Source organism: Belonocnema kinseyi, chromosome 7 (genome assembly GCF_010883055.1).
Source record: "Belonocnema kinseyi isolate 2016_QV_RU_SX_M_011 chromosome 7, B_treatae_v1, whole genome shotgun sequence".
NCBI classification, from domain to species: Eukaryota; Metazoa; Arthropoda; class Insecta; order Hymenoptera; family Cynipidae; genus Belonocnema; species Belonocnema kinseyi.
Window position 1 is genome coordinate 46,838,333 of NC_046663.1, and position 20,597 is coordinate 46,858,929.

Below are 20,597 nucleotides of genomic sequence, written 5' to 3' on the forward strand. Positions count from 1 at the left end.
CAAATATTTTTCAGGGTCAATCAAATTTTTAAAATCGAAATATAAAGCTTAACAGTAAAAGTAAAAGTAATACAAAAAACTAAAGCATTCAAAGTGGATCTCTTGAATTTTTAACTTTAAAAATTGAAGTTTAAAAGTTTTTAAATTAAAAAATTTTATATTGAATTGTTTAATAATTTTCCCGTATAAACTGGAAGGTACTAACACTTTTCAACTGAATGAATCCAAATTAACATTTTCAATACTCTAAATTAAAGAATCAATCAATTAACTTTAAAAATGGTCAAAATTATATTATTCAGTTATTTTGCCCATTAAATATTTTAAAATTAAAATCTTTTTCAACGTAAAAGTTCTTAAATTAGAATTTAAATTATTTTCATTTTAAATATTTTAAGCATAATTGAAAAACTTTAAAATTGCATTTCAAAATGTTGAGAAATCTAGAAGTAGTTTTAAACTTTTTCAAGTTAAGCTTTATTTTTGAAATTGTTTCAAAACTTCTCAATAACTTAAAAAATTAATTAAATTTGTCTTACAAATTTTAGAAAATCCTGTGAATTAAAAAAATGTACTTCAAATTTGGATTTCTAAACAAAAATTGAACAATTATTATTTTTAGAAACAATTAGATTAATTTTAAGAGATATTTAGAAGTTTGAAAAAGGTTCAAAATTAATTTAAAACTTGAAATGATTTCAAACAATTTTAACGAAGTGTGTTTACCGAATAAATTTGGTTATTCGTAACGAAATTTCGGTGCAAATACTCACAACCTAATTTAAAACAAAATGTAGATTTTTCAGTGTACACAAAACTTAGAGGCTTTTTAAAAATTGTGAAAGACTCCAAACCAATAAAAAAATTTTCTTAAAATTCCTAGGAAAATTGAAAATGATTCTTTATTTTGAAAATTTTTTAAACAGAATATTCAAAAAGATATCAAGAGAATTCCAATATTATTGAAAACGACCCCGGAATAATTTAAGGATTTTAAACCATTTTTTAAGATTTTCTAACAATTGTAGGAAAAATGTTATTCAGTTTAAAATATGTTTAGAAGGTCTGAAATTTTTTCACAAATTTCGTTTAAATTACTTGATATCATTTTAAGTTTTATATTAATTTTGAACCTTTTCAAAACTTCTGAATATCTCTTAAAATTACTCAAATTTTAGTACAAATAATACGTGTTCAATTATTATTTATACATTAAAATTCAACAATTTCGCTTACAAATTAAACATTTTATTATGTAGAACAATACAAATTGTGACGTTAAAGTGTTAAAAGCTTTTCGAAATTTTAACAATTCAAAGCTTTCTGTGTCAAGCAATTAAGTTTCAAATTGTTTACTTTTAAATATTTAGCTTCAATTGAGTCTTCTTAAATTACAAGTCAAATATTGCTAAATATTAAATAATTATCCTCTTTTTTAATAATTTATTTTTATTTAAATGGGTTAAGAATTGAATAATTTAGACTGAAACAATATTTTTAATTTAATAAAAGCCTTTAATTACGATTTAGAATCGTTTTATCAAATCAATTATTATTCAGTTTTTAATACTTAAAGTACAGATCCATTAAAAAAATTATTTATTTATATTTACAGTTGATAAAATAAAACTGTTTTTTATCAAAAATTTTCAACTTCAAACGTTTTTAATTGTTTAAGTCTTGAAGGCTTCACGTTAAAATTCTTTAAATTAAAAATATAAGCTTAAAAATAAAAATCTAAAATAGAGCATTTTTCAGGTAAAAGATTTTTTAATTACACATTATAAACTGAATGATATCATAATTGAAAAAGATATCATTGCAACCAATTATTTTAAAGAATGTCGAAATCAAACTTGGACAGATTTTTTTTTTTAATTTGTAAAATTCCCGATCAGAAAATAAATTCACTGTCATTACCCGATTTTTCCCGGCACAGTTCTTAATTTTTTTAAATCTAACATTACCTGCGAGGAAGTAGAGCGCCCAATTCACGGTACTGCACATAACTCAAAACAGCCTTTCCACTACTCAGACTATTTTTCACATTGAGATCTCCTTGATCAACAGTTTTAATTCCCAATAGCTTAACTGGTATCTGTATTTTTGAGTGCGGATCAAACTTTCTCGGATCTGCCATGTAGTTATTGTATTTTGGGAAGCTTACAGATTGCCCAAGATGACTTGATGATGTCAAAAAGGCTGATGTGTCTGGTATAACTACCTTTCTATCAGCTTCGAATGGTCTAGATGTGGAAATTGATAAATCTTCATTGTATTCCGCTGCTTCGAAGCCGTACAGACTCTCTGAAGTTACAACGTCCAAGCCCAGAACTAAAATCATTTTATACTTTATGATCTAGTACTTACAGGCCTCGGACTCACATCATAGATAAAAAATAGTGTAAATAATGTGACAAAATTTAAAAAATAGTGTAAAAATCTGAATTTAAAAGTGTATATCGAAATCCAAAAATGTGTAATGGAAAATTAACTCGATAAAATGTTATTCTTTAGCCTTTAGCCTATTATTATTTTATTTTTATTCAAAAGATTTATTGTATGAACTAAGATTAAACTTAAATTTAAACAAATTTACTTATTATTTAGTATATTTATGTATTATATTAATAATAATATATACTTTTCGATTATTATATTATTTAATTTGAGCAAAGTTCCTATTTATGTATGGCAGGCTTCACAATCTTTTCCCTATTCTACTTTTCCTCTCTATTTTCTCGTTTGTCCAGATAAATGCGAACTGAATTGATACAACCCAATAAGAAAATGTAACTATTGTTGGTTCAAATTATTTTGCTAAAAATTCAGCAATTTGTTTGTCGATTAAAACTTTACTTTTTTGTTGAAAATTGAACAGCTTTGTAGAAAATTCCTATTTTCTGCTCGAAAATTAAATAATTTGGAAGAAATTTTGACTCACTGGCTAAAAAAATACGTATTTTGATGAAAATTCGCCTTTTTTTGGTAGAAAATAAATTGATTTACAAATGCAACAGTATATTGTTGAAAAAGGTTTTTATTAGTTATTTGTTTATAATTTTAGTTGAAAATTCGTTGTTCTTTTTGGTTCAAAATATATTCTTGGGTTGGAAATTCAACTATTTTGTACAAAATTCGGGTTTTCTGCTAAAAAATTAAATGTGGTAGAAAATTCAATTATTTTACTGAAAATTGATCTATTTGAATGAAAATTCGCTTTTTTGGTAGAAAATCAATTTTCTTGGTTAAAATTGCAACTTTTTGTTTGGAAATTAATTGTTTTAATTAAGGATTCAAGTTCGCTTGTTGAAAATTCATTTTATTGTTCAAACATCAACTATTACATTTTTTCTTAAAAATTGAACGCTATATTTATATTTATAATATATTTAAAATTTAATGATTGATTGAAAATTCATTTTTTTTGTTAAAAAACTTGTATTCTTGGGTTATAAAGTGTATCTGTTTAATAGAAAATTTGTATTTTCTGCTCGAAAATTAAATCATTTGGTAGAAATTTCAACTTTTCAGCTAAAAAATAAGTGTTTTGTGAAAATTCGCCTTTTTTTGGTAGAAAATAAATTTATTCAAAAATTTAACTACATATAGCTGAAAAATTGTTTTTATTAATTATTAATTCATTTATTTTAGTTGAAAATTCGTTGTTCTTTTCGGTTCAAAATATATTCTTGGGTTGAAAATTCAACTATTTAATACAAGATTCGGGTTTTCAGCCAAAACATTAAATGTCGTAGAAAATTCAATTATTTTACTGAAAATTATTCGCCTTTTTGGTAGAAAACTAATTGTTTTAAGTACGGATTCAAGTTCTCTTGTTGAAAATTCATTTTAGTGTTGAAATATCAACTATTACATTTTTTGTTCCAAATTCGATGCCTTTGTTGAAAGTTAAACTAATTCCTTGAAAATTATTTTGTTTTGCTTCAAGATTCATAATTTTAGTTCAAAATTAATTTTTTTTTAACTGAAAATTTATCTATTATATTTAAAATTTAACGATTAATTAAAAAATTAATTTTTCGTTTTTAAAAAAACTTGTATTCTTGGGTTATAAAATGTATCTCTTTTGTAGAAAATTTGTATTTTCGGCTTGAAAATTCAACCATTTGGTAATAAATTGAAATATTTGATTGAAAAACCAGCTTTTTTAGTAGAAAATAATGTTGTTGTTAAAAGTGCAACTATTTAGTTAAAAATTAATCTCTTTTTTGTCAAAGATTCAAAGATTTTATTGATAAATAGTTTGTTTCGATTAAAGCAAACTGTTTTATGTTTTTGATTACTTTTTATTCTGCTGAAATATCAACTATTAAATTTTTCGTTAAATATTCAACACCTTGGTTGAAAGTTGATCTATGTCCTTGAAATTAAATTTTTTAGTTAAAAACTAAAATATTTAACCGAATTTTTTGTTCTTGAAAATTAACTTTTTTGTTAAAAAATCATATTTTCGGGTTGAAAATTCCGCAGTTTCAGCTATGGATTTAAGTATATTGTTGGAAATTAATTTTTGTTGGTTAAACCCACTGTTTTTTATTTTAAATTAATATATACTTTTGTTGAAAAATCAACTTTTACATTTTTCATTGAAAATTCATCTTTTTAAGTTGAAAATTTAATTCCTTACTAGAGAGTTGAACTATTTTATCGAATAATTTTAATTATAATTCAATTAGTTATTTTAGAAGAAAAATCGTTTCAAAATTTCACTGTTTAAGTAACGGATTTAAGTATATTGTTCAAAATCCGTTTTTTTGTTGCTGTTTAAATCCATCTTATTTTAATTAAACATTTTTAGTTGAACATTTATTTTGTCTTGTTATTAAAAATTGATAAAAAATTTTTTGGCATGAAAATTCAACAATTTTGTACAAAATTAAACTTTGTATAAAATTCCTTTTTTTATTGAAAATTAATTCTCCTGAATGAAAATTTAACTAGTCCACTTTTGGTTAAAAATGGATCTTTTTTAGTGTAAAAATTGAACTATTAAGGTAAAAGTTTTTAGAAACAAGAAAAAATAAAAATGTTGGACTAGCATCACATCCATCGTTCAAACGATTTACTTGAAAATTTATTTAATTTGATGAAAACTCATCTTTTTGGTTATTTTAGCCAATTAACGAAGAAATTCCAAAATATTTTTCAAGGAAAACTAAAGCAAATGTGCAAAAACAGTGCATTTAGTGTCATTTTTTTTATATAGTAGGCAAATAGTGTCATCTTCCAAAAGAAGTGTAAAATAGTATGATTAGTATGATGAATCGCAGCCTGTATCTACCATAAAATAAAATTTTTACAAATTTGTCAAGATTCATTATCTTACCAACATTAGGATCCACAACTTCAAACGGATTCGTGAACGTATCCTGCTGAGAAGCTGTCAAAGTTTTGAGATATTTAGCCATCGCTTCCAAAATCGTGTCAGGGCCATCACTCGTGAGAGATTCAATCCTACTCCAATTTTCCAGATGTTTCCTTCTCAAAACCGCTCCAGCAATTCCAACCAAATGGGAAACATAATCCTTGTCCTGGCTGTGAGTTAAATTCAAACCCTCTAAACTCTCTTCATAGCGAAGCAACATAGTAAGCAAAGACTCAGCCACCAGTACATCAGCTCCATACATGTCTCTCGTCACATTCACAGCATAATGTAGATCCATCGCTGTTTGAACAGCTTCATAAGTGTGCAACGTTTTCAATCCAGCCTCCATATCAGCAAGCTTCTCTCTCTGTCTGATGAACACTTCAGAGGTGCAATTAAATAGATCCGGTGGCTGCCAACCAGTGAGTTTGTCGTCACAAGATCTCGAAGCTTTTCCTATAGCTTTGCCAGGACAGGAAGCCAAGGCATTCAAGCCAAAATCTGTTCTATTCCACCAGAGCCCTTGAGCGTAAGACCTTGGACATCCTGTGTATACCACTTGGCAGCCTTGAAGCGTCACTTCAGCTAGAGCAGTTGGACAAGCCGTGCATGATCTTCCACTGACACCCGGTCGACACGGACACTGTCCAGTCTCAGGATCACAACGAGGGCCAAAGCTTCCAGTTGGATAACAGTCGCAGGGAATGCACTCCTGTAGACCGGGAAGCTGATAGTGATTTTCTTTGCAAGTACATTCGCCGGTTGTTTTGTTACAGGCCGGATCGTAGCCTCGAGACTCGTCGCAGTGGCATGGACCACAAACTGGAGAACCCCACCAGTTTGAAGGACAGGGCTGTTCCGCCTTGACCTCACAGTACTCGCCCGAATATTCAGGCGAGTCGCAATCACACTTGTAGCCTCGCTTCATATTAAGATCCTCGACACAATTGCCAGAGATACTGCACGGATTCACGTCGCAGACTTGCTCACAGCTCTGACCAACGTGTCCTTTTGTACACTCACACTCACTAGATTCCCACTTCTTAACGCAAATAGCAGAATCAGGACAATCAAACCGACATTCATCCTCTGATGTACACCCGCTCTCAATGTTCCTTTCGACAGTTGGCTCCTGTAGAATGGTTTGATTCGTGCCGATTCTAACATCCTGTATACATCCACTGAAGAAGGGTAAGTCTCCTACTGTCTGGTCTACACCACCGATGAGTATTTTACCTATGTACAAACCATGTAATTTGGCAAGTAAGGGCGAAATTATTGGCCTATTTCTATAATCAGTATCAAGAGAGACTTGTCCACTTTGCCAAACTATTTCTAACCTGTGCCACTCTCCGTCAGCGACACTTGTCCACGTTCTGATAATATCTGCTCCATCCAGGGTTGCAATCAATCGCCCATCTTTAATTGCAAAGACAGCTGAACTGTTTTGCCCAATCTGGACACTCATAAGAAACGTATTTTGCTTCCTGGTCCGAAGACTGAAGGCTGTCACCCAAGGTAGTTGAATGAGTCTCAAGAGTGGATTAAAACTAAGTAGACCATCACCTCGGAATCTCCATGGTTTTATAATTGATTCGCTGCACTGAGGACCGCTAAATCCTTCCTCGCACTCGCATATATATCCGGACCAGATCTCACGACATTTACCACCATGAAAGCATGGTGAAGAGTCACAGAAGGCCTTTTTCTCTGGACAGCCAACAGTTGTACCATTGTCAGCCACAAACGAATTTAAATCAATAAACTGATGGTCGATATGAAAATCACTGATGCAACCTGTGTAATCCTTGTTCCTAACTTGAAAACTGGATGGTATTGTCGGTAATCCACCCAACTGTAACGGACCCGTAAGATCTAAGAAACGATGGCACGTTTCAGTAACCAGGTTACAACGACTCTCCAACATTTGTTCACTTGTGCCCGCACAGGCCCACCTTTCTCCCAGTTTTTCGCCATATTTTAGAGCCAAAGCTACATCACAATTATCTAGAGACACAACTACTGTTCTGTTAATGTAAGAAATTTCTACTTCATGCCACTGCCCGTCCGATATACCTCCAGGAATGCTGGCAGAAGCTCTGGTGACTTCATCACCCAGCGAGAAGCTAAACTGGATTTGTGAGGAGACGATTTCCAATGCGATGAAATCATGTTTTTCGTTGTACCTTCCGTTATACAGGAGAAGACCGTTCATAGCTTCTGTTGCAAACTTCAGTTTCAAATGAAATCGATGTCGCTGTTTTAGAGAAGCGAAAGTTAAAAATGTTGCGGGACTAAAACTGCGAGCTTTTAATTCACAAAGGGGTGTTACGTTTTCCAGAGGCACGATAGGACAGCCTTCACAAGTGAATCCCCCGGTAGTCCTAACTTGACACTGTGAGCCACCTTGACAAAGACCAGGAGTGCAAATGTCATCGTTCAGAGATATCTCACAATTATCACCAATATAATCAGAGGAACATGAGCACGTATATCCTCCTTCTCTTCTCTGACAAGTTCCCCCGTTTTTGCAAGGATTCGAGTAGCAAAGATTGACTTCAGTATCGCACAAATAAGATTCTCTACTGCCAGTAAAACCCTTTGCACACTTGCAGGAAAATGTTGTCACTGGATAGATGGGCCTGAAAAGAACGGTATCGCTGCTGGCGAAACCAGAAGCATTCCCAAACTTCAACACTGTCACGCACTCCTCAAAATTCAAACATGGTTCTCTAACGCACAAATTGTCGTCGAAGGGCATCACTGTGACTCTGGCTAGTCGTGCCAGAATCCCTCGATTGAGATAGACTCTCTCTTGTAAAAATTGAGGACTGTAAAATTCATCGACCGAACCTGGCTCTACTTTGCGGGCGGAAAAACTGACATTAAGAATCTTGCCATGCACGTCTGTATCTTCTTGAACGCTGAATATAAATATGTTTTCTGTCGGACAAGGAATTATTGCAGCCAAGCCATCCAAAAAGTATCCTAAAAGTGGACTCAGAAAAGCTTCAACAGTCATATCATCGAGTCTGACAGTGATTGAGTTAAATAACATCTTATCAGTGATTAGTCTCACGGAGAGTGTCATAGTAGATTTTGCTTCGTTGACGCCATCCGTTACTGACACTTCCATGGTAGCCACTCTCGGCACGTTTGTGTTTAATTGAGGCGACAAGGTGATTTCTCCTGAAGTCTTATTCAATGATATCATATTTGCATTATTCCCAGCCAAAATACTGTAAACCAGTTTGTCCGTAACATCAGCATCAACTGCAGGGATTTTTCCGATTGGTGTTTGAGGGAAAAAATCTTTGAAATTATTGAAAATAATCTGAAAGTCCTTGAGCACGGGAGCATTATCATTTACGTCAGTAACAAGAATTTGAACTAAAGCATCTGATCTCAGTGGTGGTGAAGCCGCTCGAATGACTAATTCGTACTTCTTCTTTGCCGATTCGTAATCCAATTCCTCCAAGGTTATTAACTCTGCACGATCAGCACCAGGTCTTGTGTGCAATGAAAAACTATTTGCATCTTCGCCTCCTATAATCGAATATTGCACGACTGCATTTGGCCCTTCATCGGGGTCGTGCGCATAAATTTCACCAACAGTCGAACCAATCGGTGAGTTCTCAGCAATATAGAGAAGTATTTTGTCACTCTCGAAAGCTGGCGGAGAGTCATTGATATCCTCGACCTTTATTGTAACTGGCACTGAGGAAGAGAGACTTGGAGAGCCTCTGTCGACAGCTATGGCTTTTAAGCTATACCTTTCCACCGACTCTCTATCTAAGGTTTTGGCTGTGCGAATCACTCCAGTGACGGGATCAATCACGAATGCGCCATCTACATTATCTTCCAGGCTATATCGCACCTAGTTTAGGATAAGAAATTTGTTTGTTTAAAAAGGTTTTGGGTAAACTATTGGTGAGAAAGAATATATACCAGGGTGGCCGCGAAACTACATTTTCGAAATTCCCTGATCATCAATAATAGGCCTTAAAGTCCTTATGGGATAAAATATTGCGACCAACGGGCAAATTTTTTGTGCTCAAAGGGTAACAAATTCATGATAAATCCACAAGACTTCAACAGATATCAAATTAAATTCAAAAGAATTCAAATCAATTGGAAATAATTTGTCTATCAAAAAATTTCTATTGATTTTCGTAAAATTGGAATAAAATTAGAAAAATTGGAATAAAGTTAGAAAAATTTATGATAAATGAGAAAAATTCGACGAAAATCACATAAATTCAAGGTGAATTTAAAAAATGTAAATAAATTGTAAGAAATTACAAAATTTGGAAAAACTTTATGGAATTCAGTAACTTTGAAATAAGCTTGGAAAAATTCAAGGGATTTCAAAAGAATTGGATGAAATTCAAAGAAATCAAGATGAAAAACAACTTCGGAAACAATTAAATAAAAACTTTTAAAATTGAAAAAAAAACATTAAATAAGAAGAAATGAGTAAACTTAGAAGCATTCAAGTGAATTAAAAAATTCAAGGGAATTCCAAAGAATTTAAATGATTTCAGGGTGAATAAAAAATTCAAATCTCTTCAAATCTTTGAAACCTACTGATTTCTAACAAAAAAGTGACTGACACAAAACAATTCAAAAGAATGCAAATGAATTCGAAATACTATGGAAAGTCGAAAAAATGCTATTGATTTCAGTAAAATTTGATTGAATTTAAAGGAATTTACGGAAAATGAGAAATTACCTCAAATTTTCTAAAATATTAAAAATTCTTTGGATTCTTTCGAAATACTTGCCACTTTTTTTTAGCTCTTTAAAATGGTTAGGAATCTTTTAATATACACTAAAATATAGCATATCCTTCGAAATGCTCCTTGAAAATACTATGGATTTTTTTTAATTTCTAAAATATTGAAAATCTCTTTAAATTTGTCAAAGCTCCTAAAAATGTTATTTTTTTAAATGCCCTAAAATTATTAAAATCGTTTGGAAGTACTTCAAAATATTGAAAATGATTAAAGATTCCTTCGAATCTTTGAAAATTCCTTGAAACTTTTTAAAATTTTTGAAAATTCCTTTGGGAAATTTCTTAAATACCTTAAAATCTTGTAAATACTTTGGAACACCTTAAAATTATTTAAATCTCTTGAAAATGCCTTAGAATATTTTACAATACTCTAAAATATTGCAAATCTTTTGAAATCCCTTGAAAGTTTTTAAATATATTTATACTTCTTTGGAAGTTTTAAAAGTTCCCTAAAACCTTAAAGATCATTTGGAATAAGTTCCAATTATTGAAATCTATAAGCAATCCCTTTGAATATTTTTAAATACCGTGAAATACGTGAAATCCTTCGAAATCTTTTAAAACACCAGAAACAATTTCAAACCCTTTAAAATTGCTTTAAACGATTAAAATCAATTAATAATTCCTTGCAATCTTTTAAGCTTTCTAAAATATCTGAAATTTCAAGAAAATTTGTTAAATACCGTAAAACTTAAACATCGTTTGGAATCTCTTCAAATTATTAAAATCTATTAAAAACTCGTCAGAAACTTTTGAAATACGTTGAAATATTTGAAGATCTTTAAAAATACCCTAACATTTTTCTAATTCTTTAAAATAACTTCAGATGATTGAAATTTATCAAAGATTTCTTGGAATCTTTGGAAATTCCTTGGAACTTTTTAAAGCTCTTGAAAATTCCTTGATATTTTAAAAAATACACAAAATCTTCAAAGCCCTTTTAAAATCCCTTTAAAATATTAAAACTATGAAAAATTCCTAGAAAACTTTCTAAAAAAATCTAAAATATTTCAAATCCTTTGAATTCTTTTGAAATCCTTGAAACTTACTGAAGCTTTTGAAAATTCCTTGTAATTTAAAAAAATACCCTAAAATCTTCAAATTCCTTTTAAAATCCCTTGATATTACGGATAACTAATCAAAATTCCTTGGATTCGGAATCCCTTTTATTGATTAAAATTTATAAAAATTCCTGGGAAACTTGTAAAATATCCTAAAAGAAATGAAATAATTAAAAATCTTTAGAAATCCATTGAAACTTTCTAAAGATCTTGAAAAATTGTTGGAATCTTAAAAAATACCATAAAATCTTCAAATCCCTTCAAATATTTGATAACTATTAAAAATTCCTTGAATTATTTAAAAAAAGAAAAACTAAAATAATTTAAATTCTTTAAATGCTATTGAATTCCTTTAAGCCTTTTAAAGCTTATGAAAATTCCTTAGAATGAAGAAAGTATCCTAAAAACTTGAAACTCCTTTGGAATCCCTTTTATTGACTAAAATCTATAAAAATTCCTGAGAATCTTTTAAAATACCCTAAAATAGTTGAAATACTTCAAAATCTTTAGAAATAACTTGGAATTTTTTTAAAGCGGTTGAAAATTCTTTGGAGTTTTAAAAAATATCCTAAAATATTACAATTCCTTTAAATTATTGATAACTATTCAAAATTCCTTGGATTCTTAAAAAAAAAATCCTTTGAATTCTTTTGAAATTCTTGAAGCTTCTTAAAGCTCTTGAAAATTCCTTAGAATCAAAAAAATACCCTAAAATCTTGAAAATCCTTCAAGATCCCTTTTGTTGATTAAAATCTATAAAAATCCCTGAAAATATATAAAAATACCCTAAACAAAATTGAAATACTTCAAAATCTTTAGTAAATACCTTGACATTTTTTTAAAGGGGTTGAAAATTCCTTGGAATTTTAAAAAATACCCTAAAAACTTCAAATCCCTTTAAGGCCATGTGACGATTGGGTCACGTGACCAGATTTCTACCTTACCGCCAGTTTTTTTAATTCCCTACTTATTTTCACACGAAGCGCCACATCAAGTTGAAAATTTGGGATAATAAATAAGAAGCACTAAGAAAGATGGGTCTGGTCCTATATTTTAATAATTATGAAAAAAGCAAAAAAAATATTTACAACAAAAAACTTTGTTCATAATTATACGAATTTAGGAACAGACCCACCATTCTTAGTGCTTCTTGTTTAGTATCCCAAATTTTCAACTCGATGTGGCGTTTCGTGTGAAGATAAGTTGGAAAATGAAAAAAGTGGCGGTAAGGTAAAATCTGGTCACGTGACCCACTCATCTCATGGCCTTAAAAATCCCTTGAAATTATTGATAACTATTCAAAATTCCTTGAATTCTTAAAAAAAACTAAAATAATTTAAATCCTTTGAATTCTGCTGAAACCCATGAAGCTTTTTAAAGCTCATGAAAATTCCTTAGAATTAAAAAAATACCCTAAAATCTTTAGAAATGCTTTAACATTTTTTAAAGCTCTTGAAAATTCCTTGCACTGCTTAGAAATATCTAAAACTATTTAAAACTCTATTGAAATCCCTTGAAATTTGTTAAAGCTCTTAAAAATGTGAAAAATTGGTTAAATGCCGTAAAATAGTTAGAATCCTTAAAATACCCTAAAATCTTTCAATTTTTTTGGAAACATTTCCAATTATTATATACTATTAAAAAATTCTTTGGAGTATTTTGAAATCCCTTGAAACCTTCTGAAAACCCGTGAAAATTCCTTAAAAATGTGTATAAATACCCTGAAATCATTCACATCCTGGGAAATTCTTTAGAATCTTAAATTACTCTAAAATATTTAAAACCTTTTGAAATCTTTTGAAATAACTTGAAATCTCATAAAAATTTCTAAATCTTTTTAAAAATCCTTGGCAATTTAAAAAATAACCTAAAACCTTTTAAAATCCATTGAAATACCTTCAAACTATTGAAATCTATTAAAAATTCCTTGGAATCTTTTAAGATACGCTAAAATATTAACAAAACCTTCAAAATCTTTTGAAATGCCTTGAAATCCTTGAAATGCCTTGAAAAGTGTTAAAAACACCCTGAAAATTTTTAACTCCCTTAAAAAACCTTCTAGTTATTGAAATATATTAAAAATTCCTTTGCATTTTTTAAAATGTCTGTTTTGAAATCTTTTAAAGTACCTTGAAATCCTTTGAAATCCCTGGACACTTTCTAAATCTCTTTAAAAATCCTTGGCAATTTTAAAAATACCTTAAAACCTTTTAAAATCCCTTGGGATAACTTCAAGTGATTGAAATCTATTAAAAATTCCTTGGAATCTTTTAAAATACGCTAAAATATTAAGAAAACCTTCAAAATGTTTTTAAATGCCTTAAAATCCCTTGAAACATTCTAAATCTCTTTACAATTTCTTGGAAGTGTTTAAAATACCCTGCAATTTTTTAAGTCCCTTGGAATACCTTCTAGTTATTGAAATAAATAAAAAATTCCTTTGCATTTTTTAAAATGCCAGTTTTGAAAATCTTTTAAAATACCTTGAAATGGTTTGAAATCCCTGGAAACTTTCTAAATCTCTTTAAAAATCCTTGGCAATTTTAAAAATACCCTAAAACCTTTTAAAATCCCTTGAAATTACCTTCCAATTATTGAAATCTATACAAAATTCCTTGAAATCTTTTAAAATACGCTAAAATATTAATAAAACCTTCAATTTCTTACAGAAATCCTCTGACTTTCCCCAATTTTCTTAAAAATCCCTAAATTTTCCCTGATGTCCAGGTTTTTTATGACCTACATCCACCCTGATATACATGACTAAACTGGGTGTCCAGCGATTCTGAGGAACAAAATTCAAGGTCTTCTTCAGGTTTTCCAGGTCAAGAAATCAAAGTTTTCCAGGTCTCCTTCTTTACATCAAACAATGAAATAAACGTTTGTCATACATGTAAAAAATGAGCCATTTTATTTTTTATTGGCCAAAAATGTTTGCACAAAACCGAATCGTACATAAACAAATTCTTAATTTTTTGCGAACATGAGTCGTCTTTATAAAATCTTTAGGAATATTTTTAAATCCTTGTAATGTCTTTGAAATCATTGAAATCTTTGTGAAATCTTTTGAAATCTTTGTGAAGTATTACAAACCTTAGTGAAAGCTTGAAATTTCGGTTAAATCTTTAAGAAATCTTTTGACATTTTCAAAGCTTTTGAAAAATCTTTAAAATACTTGAAATCTTTGTGAACTCTTTCTTTAATCTTTGTTTCTCAAATATCTTGTGCTTGTTTAAAATCATTGAGGTCTTTTGAAATCTTCCGAAATGTGTTGAAACCTTTTGAAATCGCTTAAAATCTTTGAAATGTTTTGATATTCTTGAAATCTTTTGAATCCTTATGAATTCTTCAACGAAATTGTAAAATCTTCTCTAAGTCTTTTGTATTCTTTGAAATCACTGGAATATTTAAAATCTTTCTTAAATCTTTTGAAATCTTTAAAAAAAATTTGTTCTCGTTTAAAATATTTGAAATGTTTTTAAATCTTTGAAATATATTGTATTTTATCCTTGTTGAAATCTTTTAGGTCCTTCAAAGCTTTGAAATCTACGGAAAATTTGTAAAAAAATTTTTAAATCTTTATAAAATCTTTGAAATGTTTCTATAATCTTTGATCGTGAAATAATTTCTTTTCGTTTGAAATTATTAAAATCTTTTCAAACCTTCTCAAATTTGTTGAAACTTTTTGAAATCAGTAAAAATCTTTAAAATGTTTTGAAATCTTTGGAATCTGGTGTACCAGATTCCCTTGTTGGAATCTTTGAAATTCTTGAAATGTTTTGAAATCCTTAAGAATTCTTTATAATATTTGAAACATCTTTCGGAAATCTTTTGCAATCGTTTGAAATTTTGTTAAACATTTTTAAATCGTTTAAAATCTTTAAAATGTTTTGAAATCTTTTGAAAGTTTTAAAACCTTTGTGCAATCTTTGAAATATTTTAAAAATGTTTCTTTAACCTTTGCTCTTGAAATCTTTTCTGTTCGTTTGAAATTATTAAAATCTTTTCAAATCATCTCAAATTTGATGAAACGTTTTGAAATCATTAAAAATCTTGTTAAACAATTTTAAATCGTTTAAAATCTTTGAAATAGTTTGAAATCCTTGAAATCTGGTGTACTGCACCCTTGTTGAAAAATTTTTAATTCTCGTATTGTTTTGAAATCTTTATGAATGTTTTATGAAATCCTTGAAACTTTTGTGAAATCTTTTGAAATCTTCTAAACAATTTTAAAGATATTTAAAATCTTTGAATTGTTTTAAAATCTTTAAACTCTTCTGTAAGTTACACAATCTTCGTCAAATGTTCGAAAACTTTGTGAAATGTTTCAAATCTTTATGAAATGTTCGAAATCTTTGGGGAATTTTTGTGAAAACTTTTTAATCTAGTGTACACGCCTTTTTTGAATGTTTGAAATCCTTGAAGTCTTTGTGAAATGTTTATCAAATCTTTTTTGAATATTTATTTGGAAAATATTTTGTACTCGTTGAAGTCATTGAATTATTTGAAATATTTTGAAATCTTCTAAAATGTTTTAAAACCCCTTGAAATATTTTCAAATTTTTGAAATCTTTTAAATCTGGTGTACTGTACTCTTTTTCAAATCTTTGAAATCCTTTAAATTTTTAAACTTTAAAATGTTTGTGAAATTGCTATAAAATATTGATTGAAATCTGGCGTGCGCGCCTTTTTTAAAGTGTTAACATCCGTGAAATCTTTATGAAATGTTAAAGTTATTTAAAATATTTTGAAATTTTTAGAAATATTTTGTAACCTTTTGAAATCTGTTGTACACTCAAAAACAGAGTGGTCAACCCCTCGAAAAATCCGTTGTTTGGCCATGGCTTATTCTAATTCTGAAACTGAATTAACATCCAAATTTTAAACTAATAATTTTTATAATTTCTAAGTTGAACACCTCAATAAAAAGTGCCTTGAAATATCTTTATTTATTCTGTAATAAACAAAAGATAAATTATATCTTGACGAATAAAAAAATTTTCAGCAGCATGATTTTTTCTCAACGAGATATTTCTTCCATAATAGGCTAAAAGATTTAAATTACTCTTCGCATTTCGATAAAATTACTGCTTTAAAAGAAAAAAGAAAAAAAAATAATTAAAATTCAAGATTTTCGTGAAAAAAACTAGGAGATTTCCAGGTTTTCAAAGTTTAAAAAAAAATTCAAGGAGAGCTCCGGGTTTTCAAGATTTTCAAGGTCCCTAGACACCCTGTTAACCCTTGTGTTGCCACCCGAGCACGCATCGGCATACGTTTTGTTAAATAACTTTTTTTCTAATAAAGATAGGCCGAATGCTTCTCGAATCAGTATGATTTAACTGATTCTCTATCGAAATTTGCATTGCACATATTTTTATAAATTTTTTAGCTTGAAATATCTTGCAATTAAAAAAAAAGCACGGCGGAGCCACCCGGGTACCCCGACAGAAAGAGCATGATTTTCATACAGTATATCATAAAAATGAAGTTTGTTATAATCATATATGAAGTAAATATTGATAATTTTATAAATATTAACAAAATATATACATTTTTAATTGAAGTTTCTTGAATTCTTGGACGTAATACCGAGCCTCCTCGGAAACAAGAAATTTACGATGTAGCTGCGCACGTTTTATATCTGTTTCAGTACTACCAAGGTCACTGCATATCATTAAATTATTATATTTAAGTAGGAATACCTTCCTAGAATATAAATAATTAAATATTGATTGAATACACATAGTTACTTCAAGTTACAATGGACTTTTAACAACAATTTCGTTGGCGGGGTACCCAGGTACCCGGGAGGCAGACGCTTTGAGTTTTTTTGGGAGGCAACACATGGGTTAAATAATATGAAGATGAATAATATAAGAAATTGCACTTGAAACAACTTACTTTTCCATTTAATCCTATATCAGCATCCTCAGCTGTCACTTTAAGGACACTGGTACCAACCAGAACATCTTCCACGACGGATCCTTGGTATTGAGGCAATTCGAAGGTCGGCGCATTGTCATTGACATCAGTTATAGAAATCTCCACATCAGTAGTGTCTGACAAGGGTGGTATTCCGCCATCTCTCGCAGTCACGGTTAGCAAATAACCCGAGACTTTTTCACGATCTAGGAGACGAGTGGTCGTAATAGCTCCTGTTTGTGGGTTGATGACAAACTCTGAAGGTTCCTGCTCTCCTCCATCAGTTCCTAAACTGTAGGTGATTTGTGCGTTTTGTCCAACATCCGAATCTGTAGCGCCGACGATCAGTACGGTGGTTCCTACGGGAGCATCCTCAAAAACGGAAATTGAATACGGCGCACGTTCAAAAACGGGAGCGAAATTGTTTGCATCGGATATGTTGACATAGACGAGAGCTGTGTCAATTCGTCCCCCGGAATCTGTAGCTGTCACGGTCAAGACGAATCTTTTTTCTTGCTTATAATCCAACGGTTGTGCAACTGTGATAAGACCACGTCCATTTTGGGAAGTGATGGAAAATCGACCTACGATATAAAATATGAAATATACAGTTCATCCAAAATTCAGAACTGTAAATGACCGAATCCATTTCAAATCACTTGGAATAGCAGAAACTCTCGGCGACGAAATACGTTGTTTTTTAGAGGAAATTAGGCAATACGTTTTTTCCGATTTGCCAAAAAACAAAACAAATTTTCCTGGTCTCAAAAACGGTTTCGCCCGCATGATACTCATAAGATGCCTTTCTGGTATTAGCAGAAACTTTCCAAAAATATTTGGAAGAATAAAATGATGGGGTTTTCAAGAAAATCCTCTTTATTATTTTCCTCGAATTTTGAAAAAATGAAGAAAAAAAAATTTTCTGGCGAATTTAAAAGACGACAATGTACGCTATTAGAATCGAAAAGAACATAATAAATATCTCAATTAGATCAAAATGTATAAAGATTCAAAGAAAAAAATTCAGGTTTTTTTCAAAACTAAGCACAACATTCGAATATGCGTAACTTTTTCGAAAATTGTTTTTTGCAAATCGGCAAAATACGTACTGCCTTAATTCTTCTAAAAGTATATATATATATTTCGTCTGCAAAAGATTCTGCTATTTAAAGGGTAGGTTTAAATATTAACTATTAAATTATTCGTTGAAAATTTCAGTACTAATTGATAGTAGAACTACTTTGTTAAAAACTTATTTTATTTTGTTGATTTTTACATTTATTTCAAACATGATTTGTTTACAAAATTCGACTAACGAAACAAGTGTATCAAGGTAAAGTAAACGGCAGCGTGCCCAGAGGTAGACCGCGGAAAGAATGGTTAGAATGTGTGAATGAGACCCTAGTTAGAAAAGACATAAGAAGTCACAGAAACACGAGAGCCTGCATAAAAAAATGCATGGACATAAAAGAAGCTAGAGAAGTATGCCAGGACAGGAAAGTATGCCGGCAAATAGTTAATAAAAAGAGTATCAGTAGAGTGAATGACATCTGAAACAAAAGACCTTGGCCACTAATGGACCCAAGTGGGGAACCTTACATAACGACTTCGTGAGATTCTTCGCTTGGGGTGATTGCTAGAGAGATTGATCAGCAACCTGGGTCGGAGCAATGTTGCGGAACGAACGTGTTATTTACTTAAATAGCACGAGAATTCTGGATCAATCTGAAAAATCTCTATCCCTTCCACACACTACTCCTTTCCCCTACCGAGTGAGTCACGCCTACCCCGAAAGGGAAATGGCCTAATGGTGTAATAACTATTTTATAGAATTTTTTCTCTTTTGGTTCAAAATTATTTTTTTTTCCACTAAAAATTCATCTGTTTGGTTGAAAAAGAATCTTCTTAGTTGAAACTTCATCTTTATGGTAGAAATATTTTTTAGTTCAAAATTCATCTTCTTTTGTAGAAATGTAATCTTCTTGGTTAAAAATCCATCTGTTTGGTTGAAAGTTAATTATTTTAACTGCTAATTTAACTATTTTATTTCAAGTTGAATACTTATTTCAGTTTTAGTTAAAAATTAAAATATTTGGTTGAAAAAGCATGTATTTTGTAAAAAGTTATTATTTTTTTTTTTGTTACAAAAGTTATCTCCTTAGCTGAAACTCCATCTTTTGGTTGTATATGTATTACTTTGGTTAAGAATGTAACTATTTTGGTAAAAATTTAATCTTCTCGCTTGAAAATTCATCTTCTTGAAATTCAAAATTCAATTTCTTGTTTGTGAATTCATGTGATTTCTTAAGGGCATCTGATACTTACAGTTTCCCCGGTATTTTTCCACAAAAATGAAAATTTTTTTAAAACTGAATTCGGAGATGCTATAAAATATCATAACGGACGTTTCCGGACTCTTTTTTGAGGGATAATAACAAAAAAATTTATTGTGCTAAATGAAAATTTTATGCGTATGTATTATTTTGAGGTTACGTCGTTTTTCATCTCTGCCTTTCCGATAATCTGGAAATTATTTATGAAATAAACTTTTTTGATTGCCTGCAAAAAGGGTTAGTTCCGGGAGATTAGTTACTATGTTTATTTGCAAGTCCAAAGTTTTCGGCCAAAAATATTGTGTAGTTTGGAAGTAACGCACAGGAGAATTGTAACATACATAACCTCCAAATGTACATACGTTGTTAGCAATATCCAAAAATTTTTAGAAAAAAAAACACAAATAAAGAGTGTGGGGACGTCCGTTAGCATGTTCGCTATCATTTCCCAAATTTTTAAGACAAAATATTGATTATTCTAGAAAAAAAAACCGTCGGAACCTAAAAGTGGTAAAATCGATACTAATTCCTAAGCGCTATGCAAATTAATCAGATTTTGCTAAATTAACACTTTTGAATTAAACAAAAAAAAAGTGTGTGGGGACGTCCGTTAGCATGATCGCTATCGTGTCCCAAATTTTTAAGACAAAATATTGATTATTAAAGAAAAAAAGCCGTCGGAACCTAAAACTTGTAAAATCGACAATTTTCTAAGTATCACATTATTATTATTATTATTACACCATTAAGCCATTTCCCTTTCGGGGTAGGCGTGACTCACTCGGCAGGGGAAAGGAGTAGTGTGTGGAAGGGATAGAGATTTTTCAGATTGATCCAGAATTCTCGTGCGATTTAAGTAAATAACACGTTCGTTCCGCAACACTGCTCCGACGCAGGTTGCTGATCAATCTCTCTAGCTATCACCCCAAGCGAAGAACCTCACGAAGTCGTTATGTAAGGTTCCCCACTTGGGTCCATTAATAGCCAAGGTCTTGGTTTCAGGCGTCATTCACTCTACTGACACTCTTTTTATTAACTATTTGCCGCCATACTCTCCTGTCCTGGCATACTTCTCTAGCTTCTTTTATGTCCATGCA

The 20,597-nt window shown here is 30.4% G+C and overlaps 1 protein-coding gene across 4 annotated transcripts in view; it reads right to left on the reverse strand.

Moving 5' to 3' along the window:
* LOC117176245 (protocadherin-like wing polarity protein stan) overlaps nt 1-20,597 on the reverse strand; it is a 77,618-nt gene that overhangs the window by 34,715 nt on the left and 22,306 nt on the right. For all 4 annotated transcript variants that reach the window (XR_004467593.1, XM_033366394.1, XM_033366393.1 and 1 more), the window contains 3 exons: nt 17,147-17,751; nt 5,351-9,266; nt 1,968-2,334 (listed from right to left, as the gene is read on the reverse strand). Coding sequence is in view for 3 of the 4 variants with exons in the window: in XM_033366394.1 (XP_033222285.1) it covers nt 1,968-2,334; nt 5,351-9,266; nt 17,147-17,751 (4,888 nt within the window). In the remaining variant the exon portion in view is untranslated. The remainder of the gene's footprint in view (nt 1-1,967; nt 2,335-5,350; nt 9,267-17,146; nt 17,752-20,597) is intronic.